The sequence below is a fragment of the Dama dama genome, chromosome 4 (assembly GCF_033118175.1).
Source record: "Dama dama isolate Ldn47 chromosome 4, ASM3311817v1, whole genome shotgun sequence".
Lineage (NCBI taxonomy): Eukaryota > Metazoa > Chordata > Mammalia > Artiodactyla > Cervidae > Dama > Dama dama.
In genome coordinates, this window is record NC_083684.1 from 22,715,315 (window position 1) to 22,735,693 (window position 20,379).

Consider the following 20,379-nt stretch of genomic DNA (forward strand, 5'->3'; position numbering starts at 1 on the left):
TGTGACAGCCTGGGTTCCTTGCTGACTGATGGCCAGGTGTTCAGCTTCTTGCCACTTCGGCCTCTTGCTAAGCTTAGGACATGGCTGTTGGCTTCCCTTAGTGAGAGAACTGTGCTGTCTTAGTGAGAGAGCTCACGACAGAAGCTGCAGGCTTTTGTGATCCTCACTCTGCCACATTCCGTTGGTCACACCGACCACTCCTTGTACCGTGAGGGATGGCACTCCACGGGGTGGGGTCGTTGGGGACCGTCTTGAAAGCTGGCTCTCACAGACTTTCTTTCTAACTTATTTTAAATAAAGTTATTATACATTTCATTTCTGATAATACAACCCCCATTCCTGAAGATGAAAATAGTTTGTTTAGAGTTTTAAAGAAAACCTGTGGTTTGGGTTGTTAATAGAGAGTGGAAATTGTGTGCGGCAAAAACAATTAAGCACAATTGGGTAGACCTTGAGGGGAGAAAAACTTAATGAGACCCACAAGCAAATGAATGATTCTTTAGTAACAACTGAAACAATCTTTAGTTAGTCAGCTTTTAATGTGGATGGGTTTTATTGATACTGTTCCTGTTTGTTTTGTTTTAGCACATAAAAACTTTGCTAGCTGTTTTTAATGAAGTGAGGGTAATTGAGTCGTTTCTTATTACTTGGTTCCAGTGACGTATAAAAATCCTCAAACATTTTAACCTAAATCCTGTATCTTCCTTTCTGGCTAGTGTTAGAACAAAAAAGAGAGAGTAATTTGTGTGCTTGCCTCTGAACCCAAAACCACAGACCAGATGCTTGAGCTGTTTATTTTAGATTGTTAAAATAATACTCAGAAGTCCGATTTGCAGTTTCTGAAGAAATGCCTCCATCTGATGTTAAGAGGTCTTTGAACAGAGTGTGACAGGCCACAGTTTCAGTGTTGCTATGGGGGCTGAACTTAAATTGGTCTACATTTTCCTAATTTTTAAGCAGCACAGCTTTGAGAATTTCTGCTCATCCTTACAGAATTTACTGTCTTAAAAAGCTGTAGCGGTTCAATAGTCATTACAGTCTAAGACAGTTTATTATCAGAAGGGTTTTTCTAAGCCAACATTTAAGTTTGTACTGTTGACTATCCATCCATCAAACTTGAGCTAGTTTCTTATTAAAGACCCAGGTTGCACAGATAGGGCCAAAAAGTTTTGGTTCATTTTTGCATTTTTAGTATTTTAAAGTCTTTCTTCATCTGTTCATGCTTATCTTTCCTTTGATTGTATTAGTGACTCAGGACAAATGAAGTGTTTTAATAGTCAAAGAAACAGCTCAGGTTAACTGTTAAGGAATATGGATTTAAGAGAGAGTGTCAGTCCAAGGGCACCTGCCTGGCTTGCTGATGGTTCTGAAGCCTTGGGAGTTTGTAGGGTTCTATTACAGCTAACTGGATTTTGCAAACCAAGATCGAATTAAATTTAGAGATTAAGACTTTCTATGCTAAATCCTTCACATTTGTAGGGATATTAGGCAGCATGTTGTGTCCAAACACCCAAAACCAAGTGGTATTCTAATGTTGAGATGAAAATGTCATGTAGGAATGTACTCCTGTCTCATGAAGATAGTCTATATTCTGTTCTGATGTTTATGCTGATTCACTGATTGTTCCTTCTTCAGTACTGGCCTGGTTTAAGAGAGATTTGTTTGACTATGTAGACTGTCAGGAAGCTGTAATAAAGGAAAAACCCTACTTACGTATGATAGGAGACAAATGTTTGTTATTTAAACTGTATTTGGAAACAGGAACATCAAATATTGTCAAAAAAAAAAAAGTCATTGTTCCACTTAATGAATCATGTAGGAAGATGCAATGGCTTTTGGATGGCATGGACATATATTATCAAAACCAGCCTTAAGTTACAAGGTAGTAAAATAATACCTACTTTAAAAAAAGCTACAGATGGTCTCTGCTTCTTAACTGCTAATCCAGGTAGTTCCCCAAGATTATTTTCTGAATCTCTGACAAAGGAAATGAGATCTATTAATGCAAAAAAAAAAAAAAAAAACCCTGGGAGACGGGATACAAGCTCTCTTGTCTGGTACAAAGTTAGGGTCGTATGTTTTGGACCATTGTGTAACACTGATTTATTCAGTGAGTCAACTAACAGTCACTGAACACTTACGATATGCAGGGTTCTAGGTTGGATTCTGGGCAGGAGATGGAAGAGAACTTGTAACAGGTAGTCCATTGGGGGAGGTAGATATAAGCAAATAATATTTAGATGTGGGATAAATGCTGGTTTTTAAAGTGCTGTAGAGGCATTGAATTGATGATTGAAAGCTTCATTTGATTTATTATAAATATTGTAGCTTCTAAAATTTGGTTTTAGAAAATTGAGACAAAATAGTCATTTATTTACATCTCAAAATTCATTGAAATAGATAGGGGGAAAAGTTTTCCAGATACCTTTTTTGATGTTCTTCTTTTCATGAATAGATGAGAAATGGTTCACAATCATAATGTCCATCTTTGCCTCAACAGTTATTACACAGAAATGTTTAGTAGATCCCCAAAATAATGAAGAAAGTATTGGCAGAAAGGGCTTGAAAGATTTTATTGCTAACATGAAGGTTTTTCTGGGCATTTGATCCACAGATTTCTCCGTTATGACTAGTTCCTTTTTAAAAAAAAAAGAAAGAAAAACAGATTGAAAATATGCAGGCACAAATGCCTTGGCAGTCAGGGTCAGTAACTTGAATCTCAGTTGCATTCAGTACACTTCCTCTCGCTGGGAAGATGGTTTTCTGGAAAAGATTAACCTGAAACTGACAGACAAATTATATAGTTGAAGATATTCAGGTTTTTCTGAATTCTTTTTAGAGGTTTTGTTCTCCCCTTTCTGCCTTCCTAAGAGAAGGCTCTCAGATGCTTTTTTATCTATGGTCAGTTTAGCTTTGAGGCACATACTTCTACTGTCTTGCAAGAAATAACAAAGCCACTTGTAATCTCAGCATCACATCTCAATTTTTAAAGTAGACTACTCAGTTTTTTTTTTGTTTTTTTTTTGAGTAGTTTTATAACTACAGCCATACAAATCTTTTCCTTTATAGCTAAATGGGGTCTGGATCCATGTTTACATTCCCATGTATGCTAAGGAGTTGAAATGTAAACAGTATTCCCATTCATTGGTTCATGCACGACCTCTCTGCCAAGCTTCCTGTTAATACGCCTGGTAGCACACATCCTACACTCTGCACACGAATACAGTTGAGCCAGTCTGTAAGTTTCACTTGGCCCCTGCTTCAGGATTCAGGAGCCCAGTGTGATTGGATTCAAAACTTTCAAGAAAAAATTTTACTCATTCAGTAATAATTTTGTTACAGCCTTAATTTTCATTTATTAAAAATCTTCATATTTACTTGACAAAGTCAGCATTAAAAATCTGGTAATTTCTTGGCAAATCAAGTAATGATTAAGTGTTTTGGTGATTTGTCATTTGTCCATACATGTTACTGAGATTTAAGAATGCAATAGGCAGTCACTATACTATACACCTAAAACTAACACAACATTGTAAATCAACTGTACTCCAATAACATTTTCAAAAAAAGAATGTAGTAGGCAAATTCAACTTAATTCAACAAACCATAATTGAATACCTGTTTTGTATGAAGCACTTGTGATGAATTGGTGTGGTAAGGTTAGAGTTCCTGTAGTCTGACATTTTGCAAATAGGGGATCTAGGGTGAAGTTTCTTACCCTGGTTTGTGTTCCTTAAATGTTAGTCGAGTTATGGATGGTGGTTATGTTCTCTTTCGGTTTAAAAGGCATTCCAGTGGGAGCTTTGATTAGAAAGGTAATTTGACAGTATATGGTGGTAGATCTGAATGCAACTCTTGGAAGTTAATTTGCTTAATTTGTAATGAAAACCTAGGAAAGATGTTTAAGTCTGGAAATAATGTAATTAGAATAGTGATTTGAAAGATTCATTTCCAAAGAGTGAATAAAATGGATAATAGGAAACTAGGAAGAGAAACCAAAGTAGAAGGCTCTGTGATACTTCAGGCAAGAAGGCTAGTTGTCACTTATAAAGTTCCTGCTGTTTGCTAGACTCCTTCCTAAGCACTTTACATGTATTTACTCATTTAATCCTCTAATGATCCTATAAGAGAGATATTATTTTTAGGCCCATTTTACAGATGAGAAGACTAAGGCACAGAAGATTAAATAAACTCCCCAAGGTTCACAGCTAGTAAATGTCAGATTTTAATTTAGGCTGAACAGCTCCAAGCCTAACCTTAGAAGCTATACTATGATTTCATTATTCCTTTATATCCTGTATCCATTATCCCTGTAACAACTATCTGAAGTGTACGTACCATTTCTCTCTTTTCAGATGAGGAAATGGAGCTTTAAGGGCTTAGGGAAATTAACAATCTGAAAATGAAATTTAAAAGGCAGTTCCATTTACAATAACATCTAAAAAACTTAAATACTAAAGAATAAATCTCACCAAGGAGGCAAGAGACTTGTATGCTAGAAACTACAAAACATTGATGGAAAGAAAGATTTTAAGAACCAAGTAAATGGAAGGATATCCTGTGTTCATGAATAGGAAGACTTAACATTGTTGAGATCTATAGATTCATTGCAGTCTCTTCCAAAACTTCAACATCCTTTCTCAGAAAAATGGAAAAGCCAGTCTTCAAATTCATGTGAAATTTCAGTGGGCCCCAAAAAGCCAAAACAATCTTTAAAAAAGAAGAACAAAATGGAGGACTCACGTGTCCTGACTTTGAACTTCCTACAAAGCTACAGTAATTAGGTGGTGTGGTACTGGCATACAGACAGACATGTATAAGCCATTGGGACAAATAGAACAGAAAGAAAGGTTCACATATGGGGTCAGTTGATTTTTAATAAGGATGCCTAGATCAGTGGGGAAAGCAAAGTGTTTTCAGCAAACTGTTGCTGGGAATACTGAATATTCACATGCAAAAGGATGAATTTGGACCTTTACCTTATAATATATATAAAAGTTGACTAAAAATTGATCAATAACCTAAACTTAAGAGCTAAAATTATTAAGCACCCAGAATAAACAATGGGGAAAATCTTCATGACATTAGATTTGGCAGTGACTTCATGGATATGATACCAAAAGCACAGGTAACAAAGGTAAACAAATAAGCTTCATCAAAATTTAAAACTTTAGTGCATTAAAAGACATAAGAAAGTAAGGGGGAAAAGCTATAGAATGGGAAGAAATATTTGCAAATCATGTGACTGATAAGAGATTGATATTCAGAATGTATAAAGAACTCCTACAACTCAACCAACAAAAAACTACCCAGTTCAAAAATAGTGAAAGGACTTGAATAGACACTTTTTCCAGAGAAGATGGGCAAATGGCCTGTAAGCACATGGAAAGATACCTACCATTGTTAGTCATTAGATAAATACAAATGAAAGCTACAGTGAGTCATTACTTCATATCCAGTGTGATGGCTGTGATAAAATAAAATGGAAAATAAAAAGCTGCACATCGGTGGGGTTGTGAAGAAATTGAACGCTTGTGCAGTGCTAATGGGAATATAAAGTGGTGCAGCTGCTGTGGAAAATAGCCTATCCGTTCTTCAGGAAGTTAAACACGGAACTACCTTGTAACCAAACAATTCCACTTTTAGGTTTATATCCAAAAGAGTTCAAAGCGGGGATGATAGCAGTGTTCATGGCAGCATTATTCACTATAGCCAAAAAATGAAAACACCCATCAGCCGATGAGTAGATAAACAAAATGTGGTGTCTGCATATAATGGAATGTTATTCAGCCATGAGAAGGAAAATTTTGATATATATTACACAACATGACTGGACTTAGAAAACATTATGCTTAAGTAAAACAAACCAGACCCGGAAGGACAAATATTATATAAGTCCACTTAATATGCAGTTGCTAGGATAGGCAAATTCATTGAGACAGAAAAGTAGCATAGAGGTTGCCAGTTGGATGTGGGAGTGAAAGAATGGGAAGTTGCAATTTAATGGGTTCAGAGTTTACATACAGATGATAAAGTTTCAGGTATAGATAGTGGTGAAGGTTGCAACAACATTGTGAATATATTTAATGCCACCAAATCGTACAGTTCAAGTGGCTAAAATGATCAACATATATGTTACATATGTATTATCATAATAAAGTTACCCCCCAGAAAAAGGAAATTTCCCAAAGAAATGGACCACAAATCCAAGCTGTCTGACTCCAAGCCCTCTTGGAAATAAAGAGGATCAGTTGTGCCTCTCTCCTGGATGTTTCTGAGGATCTACCCAAAATCAGGAATACCCAGAATAGGAAGTTCATGTTTTTGTATCTAAAGCAATTTGGTGTATCTGTCTGAGGCCCTAAAGTTTTTAAATCTAAACATTTCAGCTTAAGGGTTGACTCCTGGGGGAATCTGTCATTTTTTAGAAACATTTGTTTTTGTTCAGTATTAAAGGATAACAATTTTTAATGGCAAAATCATCACTGTTATACAGATATAAAATGAACACGTGTTAAAGATTTGAATGAACTCATTTATTAATGAGAGAACCAGTAAGGTTGATCTTAGTAAGGTCTGGTTCCATGGAGAATTCAAAACATAGACATCTATATAGGTGATCAGGAATGCTGAAATTAATTTGCAAAACCGGCTTCTTGAGAAAGGGAGAGGACAAAATCCTTTTTCATTTCTATGGACAGGAATCGTCTTTGTTACTGTTAGTTTCCTACAGCTTCCAGGAGAATAGCCGAAGGGCACCAAGACACAGCCTGGCGGCACACACTGGACAACTCGCCCAGTAATCTATGTTTTGCTCTTTTCCAAGTCTTTCGCGGTTTTTTCTGACAACAGTCATAGAAGGGAATGTGTATGTGATGGCAGATGAGTTGATTATTTTCAGTCAGGAAAAAATCATCTAACCTCCAAATTTGCCACCAGGCTGCTTGTCAAGGAACTCCTGAACTACAGGCAGCTTTCCTAAACCAGACTTCAGGTAGAACAACATGTGCCCTTGACCGGACATCCAGAATCCCAAGGCTGTCTGTGATTTACTGTGGACGTCAGGAGATTTGCTCAATCTTCCATCAGTTTCCTTGAGTATAAAATGAAGGATTGGACCAGACTTTTTACTTTTTGCCTAGTTCTTAAATTTTAATGGCTCGTGGTTCCATTCTGTATTTGAATTTCCTGACACTTCCTGAATTCTGCTAAGCCTCAGAATGAGATCGGGACGTTCTTGGGGACATCGTGTTAGTATGACAGGAACAGGTAGCATTTGTTCCTTTGGAGAATTAACCCTCTGTGTTCGAGTTAGCCCTGTTACTCGATTGCTGGTTGCAGTCAACAGTATTGTACACTCCATCCTCTCCTCCATCACTACCCCAAAGGAGTTAAAAAAAAACCAACAACTTTATTCATGGAAATGAATACTTCTTCTTTCATAATCTAGAAGAAGGGGTTCGTTTTATGTCTTTACCACAAAATGTAGCTTCTGAACTCATGAGAGTGAGCTGGAGAGTGTAGCATATGCTTCAAGTTAAGCAGAATATAGAGAATAATAAGTGATACCTGCAAGGTTCTGTCTTGAGTAAAGATGACTGTAGATAACCTGGGGCTGTGTGTGGTAGGGTGGGTTTTTGTTTCTGCCACGTTCTGGGGAGTACCTGTTGGTGTTGGTACCTGATCCTGGCCTCTGCTACTTTCACTTGGTCGGATCACTTGCTCAGAAACACCATTTGCTGCAAGATTTGTTCAAAAGGTGAGAAACTTTTTTTTAAATAAACAAGAAAGCCACTGGATTTTCCTGAGGTACCACACCTCTCTGTTCTTCTTCCTGTCTGCCTCTTCTCTTAGGACCTTCCTTTGTCCCTCCTTCCCACAGTGATTCTTTGGCTCTAGGGCTTGTTTATGTAAATCATGTTCCTCTGACAGGAAAAGTGATTGGGAAATATCACGTGTTCGTGTCCTGGTGACAGCTGCTTTGGAAGGCTGACACCCCCCCCCCCCCCGCCCCCCACCTCTCCCGCCCCAGAAGTTCTCAGCTATAGAATATCCTTCGGTAGTAGCTGTGGTGACATCGAGTTTCACCCTTGCTGTACCAAGGTCCACATTTGCTAGCAGAGCAGCTACCTTGCAGGTTCAGCCTCTGCTTATCTGTCACCTTCATGCCATTCAGCCCCTCGGTTATGCCCTGACCACCCCGGCTGTATCCTGAATTAGACTCAGGACGGGCTGATAATACTGATGAGAAACATGGGGCAGAGTCTTGAGTCTTGGTATCTTTTTCTATTTTCTTGAATAAAATAGAAAAAATAATTTATGTTATCCCCTACCGTCATGTGTGGTCAAAGCCCTGTCTGTGGGGCCCTGGGTGGGGTTGGGGTGCAGAAAGCATTTTGCTTTCTTCCAGTGAAATGGGCTATGGAGTAAGACATGTGGGTCTTAGAAGTCTGTGTTAAATACTGCTCTATATAATTCAGTTTTTCATTTATGCATAAGTAAGGCTTTTAGCATTATCAAATTCTCCCAGCAACTCTCTAAGGGTTACTATAATTGTTATGGTTTTACTGATTGGAAAACCAGATATGGAGAGGTAAAGTAGCTTTTTTCAAGGCCAACTAGGAAGACAGAGCCAAGATTGGAGACTTTTATTTATTGACTATCTCATCATGTAATCTTAACCTCGTAACTCAGGGAACAGCTTGTATTAACATTTTGAATTAAATAACCTTATTCTCATAGACATTTATATTAGTAAAATTCATGGCATGAGAAATTTTACCCCTCTCTTTCCTCCATTTGATGATGTTTCAAAAGGCTTTTCTTGCATCACTTAAAAACACATAGGGAAAAAAATTATCAAAAAAGAACACTTAGAAAGCAGTTTTAGTGACTGTATAGTATTTCATTAGATCCACGGCTGTACCACAGTTTATTTAATCATGCTCCTAATGTTGCGTCTTTATATTGGATCTAATTTTTGCTGTTAAAAATAGTGCTACAGTGAGTAGATTTGTTATCTAAGCATTTGTTTAAAGTTAAAGATAGGTTCCTGAGAAATAGAATCACTGGGTGTGAGATTATGAATATTTAGGAAACTTTCAATATATTGACAAATGGCCTTCCAGAAAGATTGAATCAATTTATATTTCCATAAGCAATAGTATTTGAGAAGATCTCTCCATTCTCTTTAATGTTGATCTTTGCCATTTCTTAAACTTTATTGGTTACTCTAATTTGGTAACCAGAAAATGTAACCTGGCTTCTATAATTTAAACTTCTTGGGCTTCCCTGGTGGTCCAATGGCTAAGACCGCAGTGCTGGGGACCTGGGTTCAATCCCTGGTCAGGGAACTAGATCCCACATGCCTCACTGCAACTAAGACCCAGTGCAGCCAAACAAATAAATAAAAATAAATATTATTTTTTAAAAAGCTTCTTGGTGAAATAATGTTTTTCATGTGACTGTTACCCATTTTTTAAGAACCACTGTTTTACCCCAGGATAAGGGCATAGAAGAAAGTGAACTGTGCAGTTCTAGCAGGAAGGATCTGTGGGACAGGGCCCTTGTTCTATTGTTGTTGTTTGCTGGGCCTTAGAAAGTCCGTCTGGCGTGAATGTTATGATCTGGGGCAAGGCCATTTATGAGTCCCAAGGACTCTGCCACTGTCTTCTCTTGGTGCTGATCCCTTCTGACAAGGGAGAACAGGGCATTTGAGTTGAGTACTGAAAGCTTATTCGAGGACTCAGGGTTCAGCTCTAACCTGGGCCTCATTCCTGGAATGGCAGGTTGATGAGATGACGTTTAATGAGGAATCAAAGTGTACACTCTGTGAAAATCCATTTCCTTACTCACTCTGTGTTACCCAAGGTGTAGTAGGGGCTTCCCTGGTGGCTGAGTGGTAAAGAATCCACCTGCCAATGCAGGAGACATGGGTTCAATCCCTGGGTCAGCAAGATTCCTGAGGAGGAATCTGAAGAAGGAGGAAATGGCAACCCACTCCAATACTCTTGCCTGGAAAATTGCATGGACAGAGAGGAGCCTGGTGGGCAGTAGTCCATGGGGTCACCGAAGAGTCAGACATGACTTAGCAACTAAACAACCACAACAATGGTGCAGTAGATGGTTCTTGAAATCCAGTGCCAGCCTGTCTTTTCTGATTAGCTGGTACAATTTCCTTGACATGAAGCTTTAGTTCTCTAGGCTTGTGTTCCATGATGGAACATTTCAAAGCACAGATTAGTTCTAAGTTTATTGCTTTTTCATCACCCAGCTGCTGTGCCTAGAACCTGGAGTGGATGGCCAACCTTTGCATTGTAAGGTCTAGTCGCATTAGAAGTAGCTCTCCCCACGCCCACCCCCTCTGTGCTCAAAGCACCGAATTCACTACTCCACTCAGAAAGCGATGGGATGTCCCAAAGCATTGATTACGTAAATGTGGATTGGCTTTCACCCATCCAGTTTTCCTTCCTCCTGTGATAGTGAATTCCAGGCTGGCAACTGTAATTAGATCTCAGGAAAGTCCGACACAAACACAACAGGCTAAAGAAGCTGGCAGCCTCTTCTAGGCATCAGCTAGAGTTTCAGAGCCCTTCATTCTTAGTGTACAGTAACCTTAGACAGCAGTGCTTTTTTTTCTGTGCATTAATTTTAATTAAGCATTGACACCTGCTTTCTGTTCCGCTCTGAGATCTGTGTGTAGCTAAACTGTTGATTCAAGTGCCTTCCCACCCTTGATCATTGACATTGCTGCAGACAGAACAGCAGGCAGAAAATCTCCCACGTGCCACTGAGTAACCCAGAAATTGCTCGATTTTGTGAAACAGATAAGTAAGCACTGTAAGAAGTTGGAAAGATCAGGGAAGACTTCTCAGAATGTGATTGAGCCAAAGATCAAGTGACATTGCAGAAGTAGGACTGTGAGATTATCTGTAAGTTAAGACCCACACTTGGGATACAGTGTGTGCATTGCACTTTGTGGTCACAGAGTTTTCTTTGTATAAAGTCAAGTAGCCAGCAAGTAGGAAAAAGTCTGAGCTGTTGTCTGTCTTCACTCATGATTCAGTCTTGAAGAGGAGCCCTGTAGGGTCCAGCAGGAGAGTAAGCCAAGAGAGGCCTTCACCCTGACGTCAGAACAAGGCCTCAAGACACAGGGGTCTTGGGGGACACTCCAGGGTGTGTCCAGTTGTCATTGGAGTCTAAAATTAAGGTCTAATATTATTAAACATATTCAGTAATCACTTGTGAAAAGAGTTAGTGGAAAACAATTCTTTTAAATTCATGAGGTATCAGAATAGAAGGATCGTAGCAAAACTAGAATAAATATATATGCATATACAATGTTTAGGTGACTTTACAATTATCATGTATTGTATGTTAATATATATAGTAATCATCTCCAGAAGGAAGGGTGTAGGTAAAGAAAGTAATAAAAGAAAAATATTTTTAAAACCCTTTGTGAGATAGAACAAGAGGTAGGAGAATTATGACAGAACTAAAGGAAAAGAAAAACAGGGAATGAAGCTGAATAGAGCCAGATATTTCCTGCATTTTTAAACCTCTTCTCATTTTCGGTTTCTGGCTATAGACGTAAGTAACATTTTTCTTTACTCAGATTGAAATTACAAAAACCAATAGGAAAGGTCTGCTAGGGCAGCTGGCTCCCGTTCCCCGATGTCTAATCCCTACCACAATGAGTCAGTCCTTCGACAAGATGTCAGCAGCCAGGGCTCTTAGGCAGGTAAAGGAAATGGTCCATTATTATAGGGGTTTCAAGCCAGGCTTCATGTTCTCTTACCAGGCACTGACAATTATGTTTGTTTTTATTGGAAAATAATAACCTTAGAGTTGAGCTGTATGTTTACGCAAGAGGCATTGCTTCTATGGGTTCTGTCATTTCCAAGTTCTCGTTGCCCGATAGAAATGGGACACCTGATGGAACTCCTCTGAAGAGGGACTTGAACAGTTTAAATTGTGTTGATTTCACAGAGAATTGTACACGTTGATCTATGCCTCTGACCCTTGAGTATCTGGCCTCTAAAGGCCATCCGTTGAGTAGTACCAGGCATTGCTCTCAGCTTAATATAATGGTTGAAAAGAAGACAGGCAAGGCTGCTGCTCTTCTGGGGCTTAGTCTTTAACAGGGGGAGATGAGGACAAACAAGTAAAAGTAAATGAACGGAGCAATGCACTGTGTCATCCTCAGGGGCTCTTGAAAGACTAATTCTTCTGTTGTGTTCCACAGATACGCAAGGTGAATTTTTGTGCCTTCATACATGTATAAAGGTGACTGAACTACTAGAAATCCACCGAGCTTGTTAGATGTTTACTGATAATGAATTTTCATCCTGCACATCTCTGAGTGTTCTTGGGTAAATTTTTCTCCCTTAGGTTGCAAAGAACACATCTTAGAAGATGGAAAATCCGACCCTGTCAGTGACACTACCGACTTGGCCCTCCCACCTGAAATGCCAATTTTGATTGACTTCCATGCTCTGAAAGACATCCTCGGGCCCCCTATGTATGAAATGGAGGTGAGCATTCTTGTTTCTTCATTGATACCCACCTGTTTACTCTGTTGGTTGCCTGATAGATTGGGGGAGAAATAGGTTTGGCTATTTGGTGAGGCTGAGCTGAATTTCGTCTTCAGATTGGAAACTTGTTTTCTCTCGAGTATTAAATGTTGGTACTTAATGTGATAATAGGGCTGCCCAGGTGGCACTAGTGGTAAAGAACTTGCCTAGCAGTGCAGGAGACCTAAGAGATGTGGGTTTGGTCCCTGAGTCAGGAAGATCCCCTGGAGGAGGGCATGCAACCCACTCCAGTATTCTTGCCTGGAGAATCCCATGGACAGAGGAGTCTGCCAGGCTACAGTCCTTGGGGTTGCAAAGAGTCAGACATGACCGAAGCGACTTAGCACAACACAACGTGATAATACATATGGCTTTAGCAGAGCCCCAGAGACCCTGGTGGGTGTTCTTTTAGAAACCCAGTGTGATTTTATTCTTTTCATTCAGTTCCATTTTAAGAACAGTGTCTCTGACTTTCCTCCTTAGAAATTCTATATTCCTATTTATGTGCCTTAATTAAGGATTCTTCCTCTGTGCTATCAAAGGCTTGGCAGAAGGCAGTAGGGAAACAGCCTAGTACATAATACCTAGAGACATGAACCTGGCTCTAGTGCAGACCAGATGACATCTTTCAGGATCTGTTCTTCCATCGTTATTACTAGTTCCTTTCAGGTTAAACCCACTTGCAAGTCCAGCTCTGTGTTGTCTTCTTTCCCCTAACCACCCCTCATAGCGGGACACCAAGCCATAAAGGCCTGGGAGCAGGACTGAGTCAAGGCAGCTGGGTGGAAATAGGCATTTGAAGCTGTGATTACTGAGGTATTGTGATGTATTTCACAGGATGCTTAGATAAGCTTTCATGAAGCAGTTACTAGAAAAATATGTACGTTACTACTGAACTTATTAGTATCTTTCTTCAGAAGCTTTCCCATCACCTTTTCTGTATAAAGGAAAAAAAAAATTTCAGACAATATATCTGGTAAGTTAAGCAGACGACAGTCTCCCATCCAGCATTTGAAACCACTACCAGTCAATATGATTTTCCTCACATCTTAAAACTGAGGGGAAATAGTTCCCAAAGCCATCTTGTTTATCTGTTTAAACTCTGAGCTGGCAATTCCGGAAAAATAAATGACCCAATCAAAAAATGGGCCAAAGATCTAAACAGACATTTCTCCAAAGAAGACGTACAGATGGCTAACAAACACATGAAAAGATGCTCAACATCACTCATTATCAGAGAAATGCAAATCAAAACCTCAATGAGGTACCATTACATGCCAGTCAGAATGGCTGCTACCCAAAAGTCTGCAAAGAATAAATGCTGGGGAGGGTGTGGAGAAAAGGGAACCCTCTTATACTGTTGGTGGGAATGCAAACTAGTACAGCCACTATGGAGAACAGTGTGGAGATTCCTTAAAAAACTGGAAATAGAACTGCCATATGACCCAGCAATCCCACTCCTGGGCATACACACTGAGGAAACCAGATCTGAAAGAGACATGTACACCCCAATGTTCATCGCAGCACTGTTTATAATAGCCAGGACATGGAAGCAACCTAGATGCCCATCAGCAGATGAATGGATAAGGAAGCTGTGGTACATATACACCATGGAATATTACTCAGCCGTTAAAAAGAATTCATTTGAACCAGTCCTAATGAGATGGATGAAGCTGGAGCCCCTTATACAGAGTGAAGTAAGCCAGAAAGATAAAGAACATTACAGCATACTAACACATATATATGGAATTTAGAAAGATGGTAACGATAACCCTATATGCAAAACAGAAAAAGAGACACAGAGGTACAGAACAGACTTTTGGACTCTGTGGGAGAAGGCGAGGGTGGGATGTTCAGAGAGAACAGCATTGAAACAAGTATACTATCAAGGATGAAACAGATCACCAGCCCAGGTTGAATGCATGAGACAAGTGCTCCGGCCTGGTGCACTGGGAAGACCCAGAGGGATGGGATGGAGAGGGAGGCGGGAGGGGGGATCGGGATGGGGAACACATGTAAATCCATGGCTGATTCCTGTCAATGTATGGGAAAAACCACTACAATATTGTAAAGTAATTAGCCTCCAATGAATAAAAATAAATGGAAAAAAGAAAAACAAAACTCTGAGCTGATCATTTAGCTAATGAACCTCTACAAAGCGATCAGCTACAAGAATAGAACACATTTACTCTTGACAGTAAATGTGGTCCTGAACAGTAGAATCAGAAACATTATTTTGCTTATTTGAATTCTTAAGATACTGTGGATTTAAATTTTGAAGTGTTGAAAGAAGTGGAGCAAAACTTATCTTGGTTGAGAAAGCTGTTTCCTGTTCCAAGTAAACCCAGTGATTTTGTGAGTGACGATGGAGACAGGTTCTGCTCCCGCACGTCCAAAGGGCTTTTTGCTCTTGGCTTTCAGAACAGTCTGTGTCAGTCATCCTTTGGGAATTTACACCAGAGCAGTTAATAAAAACAAAAGATGGATCCTTGTTTCTGTTGCATAGGCCCTTCTCTCCCAGCCACATCTGCTCCTGTTAGGTTTGGAAGCATTGCTGACATTCTTAGAGCTTTAGCGGAGAAAGAGCCAAAGGACAGAAAAGAGAAATTTTATAAACACTGCATAACAGCTCTGTTTGATATCATTACAAAAGTGGTTTTATTTTTCTTGTAGCATCTGAGCTATTACATATGAACACTTTTACCAACATGAATCCTGTAGCCATTTTCCCATCTATAAATAGCATCTTAGAATAGAAGGTCTGGTGTCTGGGAGCTTGGAACATTTTGTTCATCTTTCCACAGCTGAGAGAATTTATGCTGGTGCAGGGGGTTTCTTTCTCTACCTCTAGTGGTCTGATGACTATCACCCTCTGCCTCAATGTTTCATCTATGAAATAAAGATTTATGGAACATTTCTTTATTATCCACAAGGGCTTTCTTTGTGCTCGGGGTCATCCATTTTACACACAGGAAAAACCTTAAATGAATCATGCAAAGTCACAGAAGGTGCAGTTAGTGAAGCCAGTCAGCCAACTCAAATCCAGCATTCTTTCCACTCGCCTGCAATCCCTGCAGCCAAGTCGATCCTGCCCTTTTCTCTCTGCTGCGAAAGAAGTGGTTGAAGTACAGGAATGTAACATAAAGGCATACCTGCTATACCTCAGAGTTTCAATTCTTACCAACTATGGTGCTCTGTGTTGGACTGGGAGGTGTAAATTATAGAGTTGCTAGAAAATAGAGGAGTTCTAAAGTCCCGGGAAAAGGATACGGCGTGAAGAGCAGGGAGCCTGGGAAGAGGCCCTGGACAGTGAGGGTCCCGTAGGAGAAGAGGAGGCTTCACAGCAGAGAGAAACAGAAGGAGCAGGCCACCAGCTAAGAGCAGGACACGGATGCGGTGCTGCCACGGAAACTGAAGAGAGAACTGTCTGAGGAAGGGGGAACGTGTGGGCGGGTTTGCTGTCTGTGTCCTGGATCTGACCGCGTGGAGGGTGTGGGCGACCTTGACGGAGCAGGTTCACAGGGAGGGATGGGGTGTGTGAAGAGGGTCTGGACGGTGGGAAGTAGAAGGAGGTTGCCGGGAATTCCTTCTGCCGTTTGACTGCGATGGCTGCACACAAGTGAGGTGGCTGGAAGGGACAGTGGAGGTCAGAGGGAGGGGGTTACATATGGCAGCCTGTTTGCTAATCAGAATAATCCCATAGAGTTGGACTGAGTTTGCTGGAGAGAGAGGTGGTACCGTAGGAGCAGAGTCTCTGGGAAAGTGCTATGGGAGGAGGTATCTGTGATGAGTATCCCTTGTGTGACAGATGATGGAGAAAGGGCCAAGGAAGAGATGATAACGCTGGAACAAAGGCATGTCTCAGTGCCCAAGGAGAGCAGTGAAGCTGTGACAGAGCTGGTGTATAACATGAGGATGGTAGAGTTGGTGGTCTTGAATACAAGTGAGCTGGAAGGATAAGAAAGTGAGTGGTCAGGGAAGGTAGTGGTGGAATTCAGATTTCAGAGGTTGTATGGCTTCTCTTGGCAGTCAGAACTGGGAAAAGGGTGACTGGGTTAGGTTGAGGAGTATGTTTGGCGGGGTCAAGGGGGTGCTTAGAGACAGAGAAGCCAGGTTGCATGAGTCTCAGGTACTTGCTGAAGACACCCAGGATGATAGCAGGACTCAGGGTGGTCAGGAAGGAGAAGAGTGGTTTTGAATATGGAAGGAAGTGAGCAGAGAGTGAAGATGGGAAAGCCAGCCACCATAAACAGGACTTAGCAGGAGGAGGAAGAGGCCTGTCACTCACAGGGATGAACCCCTCCCCCTGGACTGTGCTGGCGTCATCTGATGCAAGGGAGTAATTATGTGTAGGTTTTCAGAAGCTGGTGAGTTAATGTTTATAAAGTACCCCCCATAGTACCTGTGTGGATGCATTTGTGCAGTCATGTTTGACTCCTTGTGACCCCATGGACTCTAGCCCATCAGGCTCCTCTGTCCATGGGATTTCCCAGGCAAGAATACTGAAGTGGGTTGCCATCTCCTTCTCCAGGGGATCTTCCCAACCCAGGGATTGAACCCGAGTCTCCTGCATCTTCTGCATTGGCAGGCAGATTCTTTATCACTGTCCCACCTGGGAAGCCCACCATAGTGCCTAGTACATGCTAAAAAAAATGAACAAATACTAGTTTGTGCAACCACCGTGCACCCTAAAAACACATAGACCCATGTCTAGTCACAAAACTAAAAGTCCCTGTGACTTTCATTATAAGCTTCGTTATTATTTGCTTTAATAACATGACCATCCCTTACTGTGCTTTCAGTTCAGTTCAGTTCAGTGGCTCAGTCTTGTCTGACTCTTTGCGACCCCATGAATCGCAGCATACCAGACTTCCCTGTCCATCACCTACTCCCAGAGTTTACTCAAACTCACATCCATTGAGTCAGTGATGCCATCCAGCCATCTCATCCTCTGTCGTCCCCGTCTCCTCCTGCCCCCAATCCCTCCCAGCATCAGGGTCTTTTCCAGTGAGTCAGCTCTTCGCATGAGGTGGCGAAAGTATTGGAGTTTCAGCTTCAGCATCAGTCCTTCCAGTGAACACCCAGGACTTAGCTCCTTTAGGATGGACAGGTTGTATCTCCCTGCAGTCCAAGGGACTCTCAAGAGTCTTCTCCAACACCACAGTTCAAAAGCATCAATTCTTCGGCGCTCAGCTTTCTTTATAGTCCAACTCTCACATCCATACATGACTACTGGAAAAACCATAGCTTTGGCTAGACGGACCTTTGTTGGCAAAGTAATGTCTCTGCTTTTTAATATGTTGCCTAGGTTGATCATAACTTTTCTTCCAAGGAGCAAACATCTTTTAATTTCATGGCTACTGTGCTTTACTTTTATTGAAGATGAGTCTGCAAAAATATGTTAGTACCAAAAAACGCTACTGACCTAGCAAACTAACAGTGGAGAGGAACGACAGGAAGGCACACTTCTGCTTGTGTTACATTCCTTTAGAATTCTCTCAGCAGGTTGAAAAAGGAGTTCCTGAACAAATGAGAAACTTCGTCTAGATTTCAAATTTAGGAACAGTATCATTAGTCACTTTTTCATATGCAATAACAAGATCAGTTAAATCCACTTAAAAAAAAAGAAAAGATCTCCCTGTGTTATGAGATTTTAAAAATAGGAGAGAGTGAAGCAGATGCTTCTCAGATCACCTCCTCAGGGCAGGCCTGGATCCAGATACGGAGGATTTAGGAGGGGCCCAGCTGTTGAATCTTACTGAGCTAGTCAGTTATGAGATTGCTATTAATAATGGTAAACTTGGTTATGATTACTTTTATTGATTATGTGAACCTCTTTGGGGTGAGATGAGAATCTTACTTTCATTATCCTAGTGAAGCCAAGAGAAGCTTCCACATGATTAGATACACACACACACACACACACACACACACACACACACACACACACATACATTTATGTATATATCTGCATATTGGATATACATACAAATTAGATACATTATGTAAATATTATACAATCCTGCAGTTCATACTCCCCTCCCCCAAAAAAATACCAACATATGAAGAGTTCCTGTATACCTCTGAGGATCGCAGTCTTAATCCCACAGACTGCAAATATGGTGACTCAGTCAGAAGAACACATAAATTCTAGGGTTTCCAGGATGCATTTGATTTTCAGCCTCAGAAAACCGGTCATCCAAGCCATGAGTGTGTTTTGTCCAGTCTGCTAATCCTGACAATCTGTCATCTGAGCATTTGTGACTCCATTCATGAGTATGAAAGCCTCCATGGTGTATGAAAAGTCCTTATCCAGATGTCACTACCCTTAGAAAAAAACAGGGAAGGGAGCAAAAATAGGGAAGAAGAGACTAGACATGGCGATTTTAAAAAGCATCCTGAATAGAATGCATCCACAGGTGAATTCCAGGCGATCCCATCCATGTGCTTCCCTTGCAGGCAGACACAGTCCGCTGCTAGGAATAACCAGGGTGTGTAAACACCAAGGAAATGCCCAGAGTCATGGTAGTAAGTTCGTCCTCCATCCCTCCGACGCAGACCTGCCATGTCCCGCAGCCCCATAAGGCTGCACCGACGCTGCGGTCGCCTGGCCCACCACCAGTCACCGGTGCCAAGGAAAGGCCTTCCTCACCGGAAGCGTCTGAGAGCGGCTGGCTCTCGGCAGCACTGGTGTCGGGCCAGACAGCGCTGTGTCACGCTGCTTCCAGGGCGGACCCCAGGGCCCCTCCAAGCGAGACGCTGCCGAAACGCATCTGCAACTAGAAAAATCAGATATTCCTCCAAAGGCTTTACGGAAGTTGGCAGATGGAGAGCTGCTGTGGGGACAGCATAAAGCATGCTGTCTGAGCTATAAAAGAAACCGGCGTGTGCTGTAACCATCACCGTGGGGCAAACCTGCGCACGTGCCACAGCCGTCTGACAGCGCAGGCTTCGTGTTTAGGAAGGCGCCCCGCTCGTCTGGAGAGAAGGCCCACGATATTATCCTGTCTTGAGTCCTTGGCACATGCTGGCCTCTCTGCCGTGAAAAGGTATCCTGGCCTTTTTCTGCCCAGCAGACACCTGCCCCAGCTCCCCAGACATGGGCCCTCGCCTCTGCAGGGCTCTCTGTAGACAAGCACTGGCTCGATCCTCTTGTTGCACTCCCCGTGCTGGGAGATTAGCGGCCCCTTATTCTTTGTGGTTAGGCAGGTAGTCTGTCGCGGCCCTGAGGTTTTGGCTTGCTATCCCTGTGATCTGTAATGGAGCCTGGCGCCAGATGCTAGTAAAGCCCCGACAGACGAAGGAAAAACTGCATCCCTCCAATGGCCGCAATAGTAACTAACCAGGTGTTAAAACTGCAGGTGTTGGTCCAGGCTTGGAAGGGTCACAAAGAGTTGCGTGTATTTACTATTTCAGTCAAATATCAATAAATATCACTATTGAGTTCATAAAGAGGAAAGAACAGAGTGAAATTGGCAGTGATTAGATGCTCAAATGCTTAAACACTGCTATCACTGAAGTGTTAGGAATGCAGCCATACTTTATAAGACATACCCTATCATTAACTTTATTAAATATTTTAAACATCTCCTCAGTTTGCATATATACATGATTGATAGAATTGTTACAGAAGAAACTGACCGTTTCTTTGAACAAGCTTTAGTTAACAGATAAAGGAAACTGAAGCACCAGTTTGAAGGGAAATTGAATGACAAATGAACTTGAGATACTCGTGTTCCACTTTGACATTGGAGGGAAAAATGTTCTAAGCATCAAGCTGAGGCCTGGCTTACCTAATATAATTGAT

The 20,379-nt window shown here is 41.2% G+C and overlaps 1 protein-coding gene across 1 annotated transcript in view; it reads left to right on the forward strand.

Annotated features, from left to right (window-relative positions):
- Positions 1–20,379, forward strand: part of LONP2 (lon peptidase 2, peroxisomal) — an 81,679-nt gene that overhangs the window by 54,327 nt on the left and 6,973 nt on the right. The window contains exon 12 of the mRNA XM_061138449.1: positions 12,391–12,533. Within this exon, the coding sequence (XP_060994432.1) occupies positions 12,391–12,533 (143 nt within the window). The remainder of the gene's footprint in view (positions 1–12,390; positions 12,534–20,379) is intronic.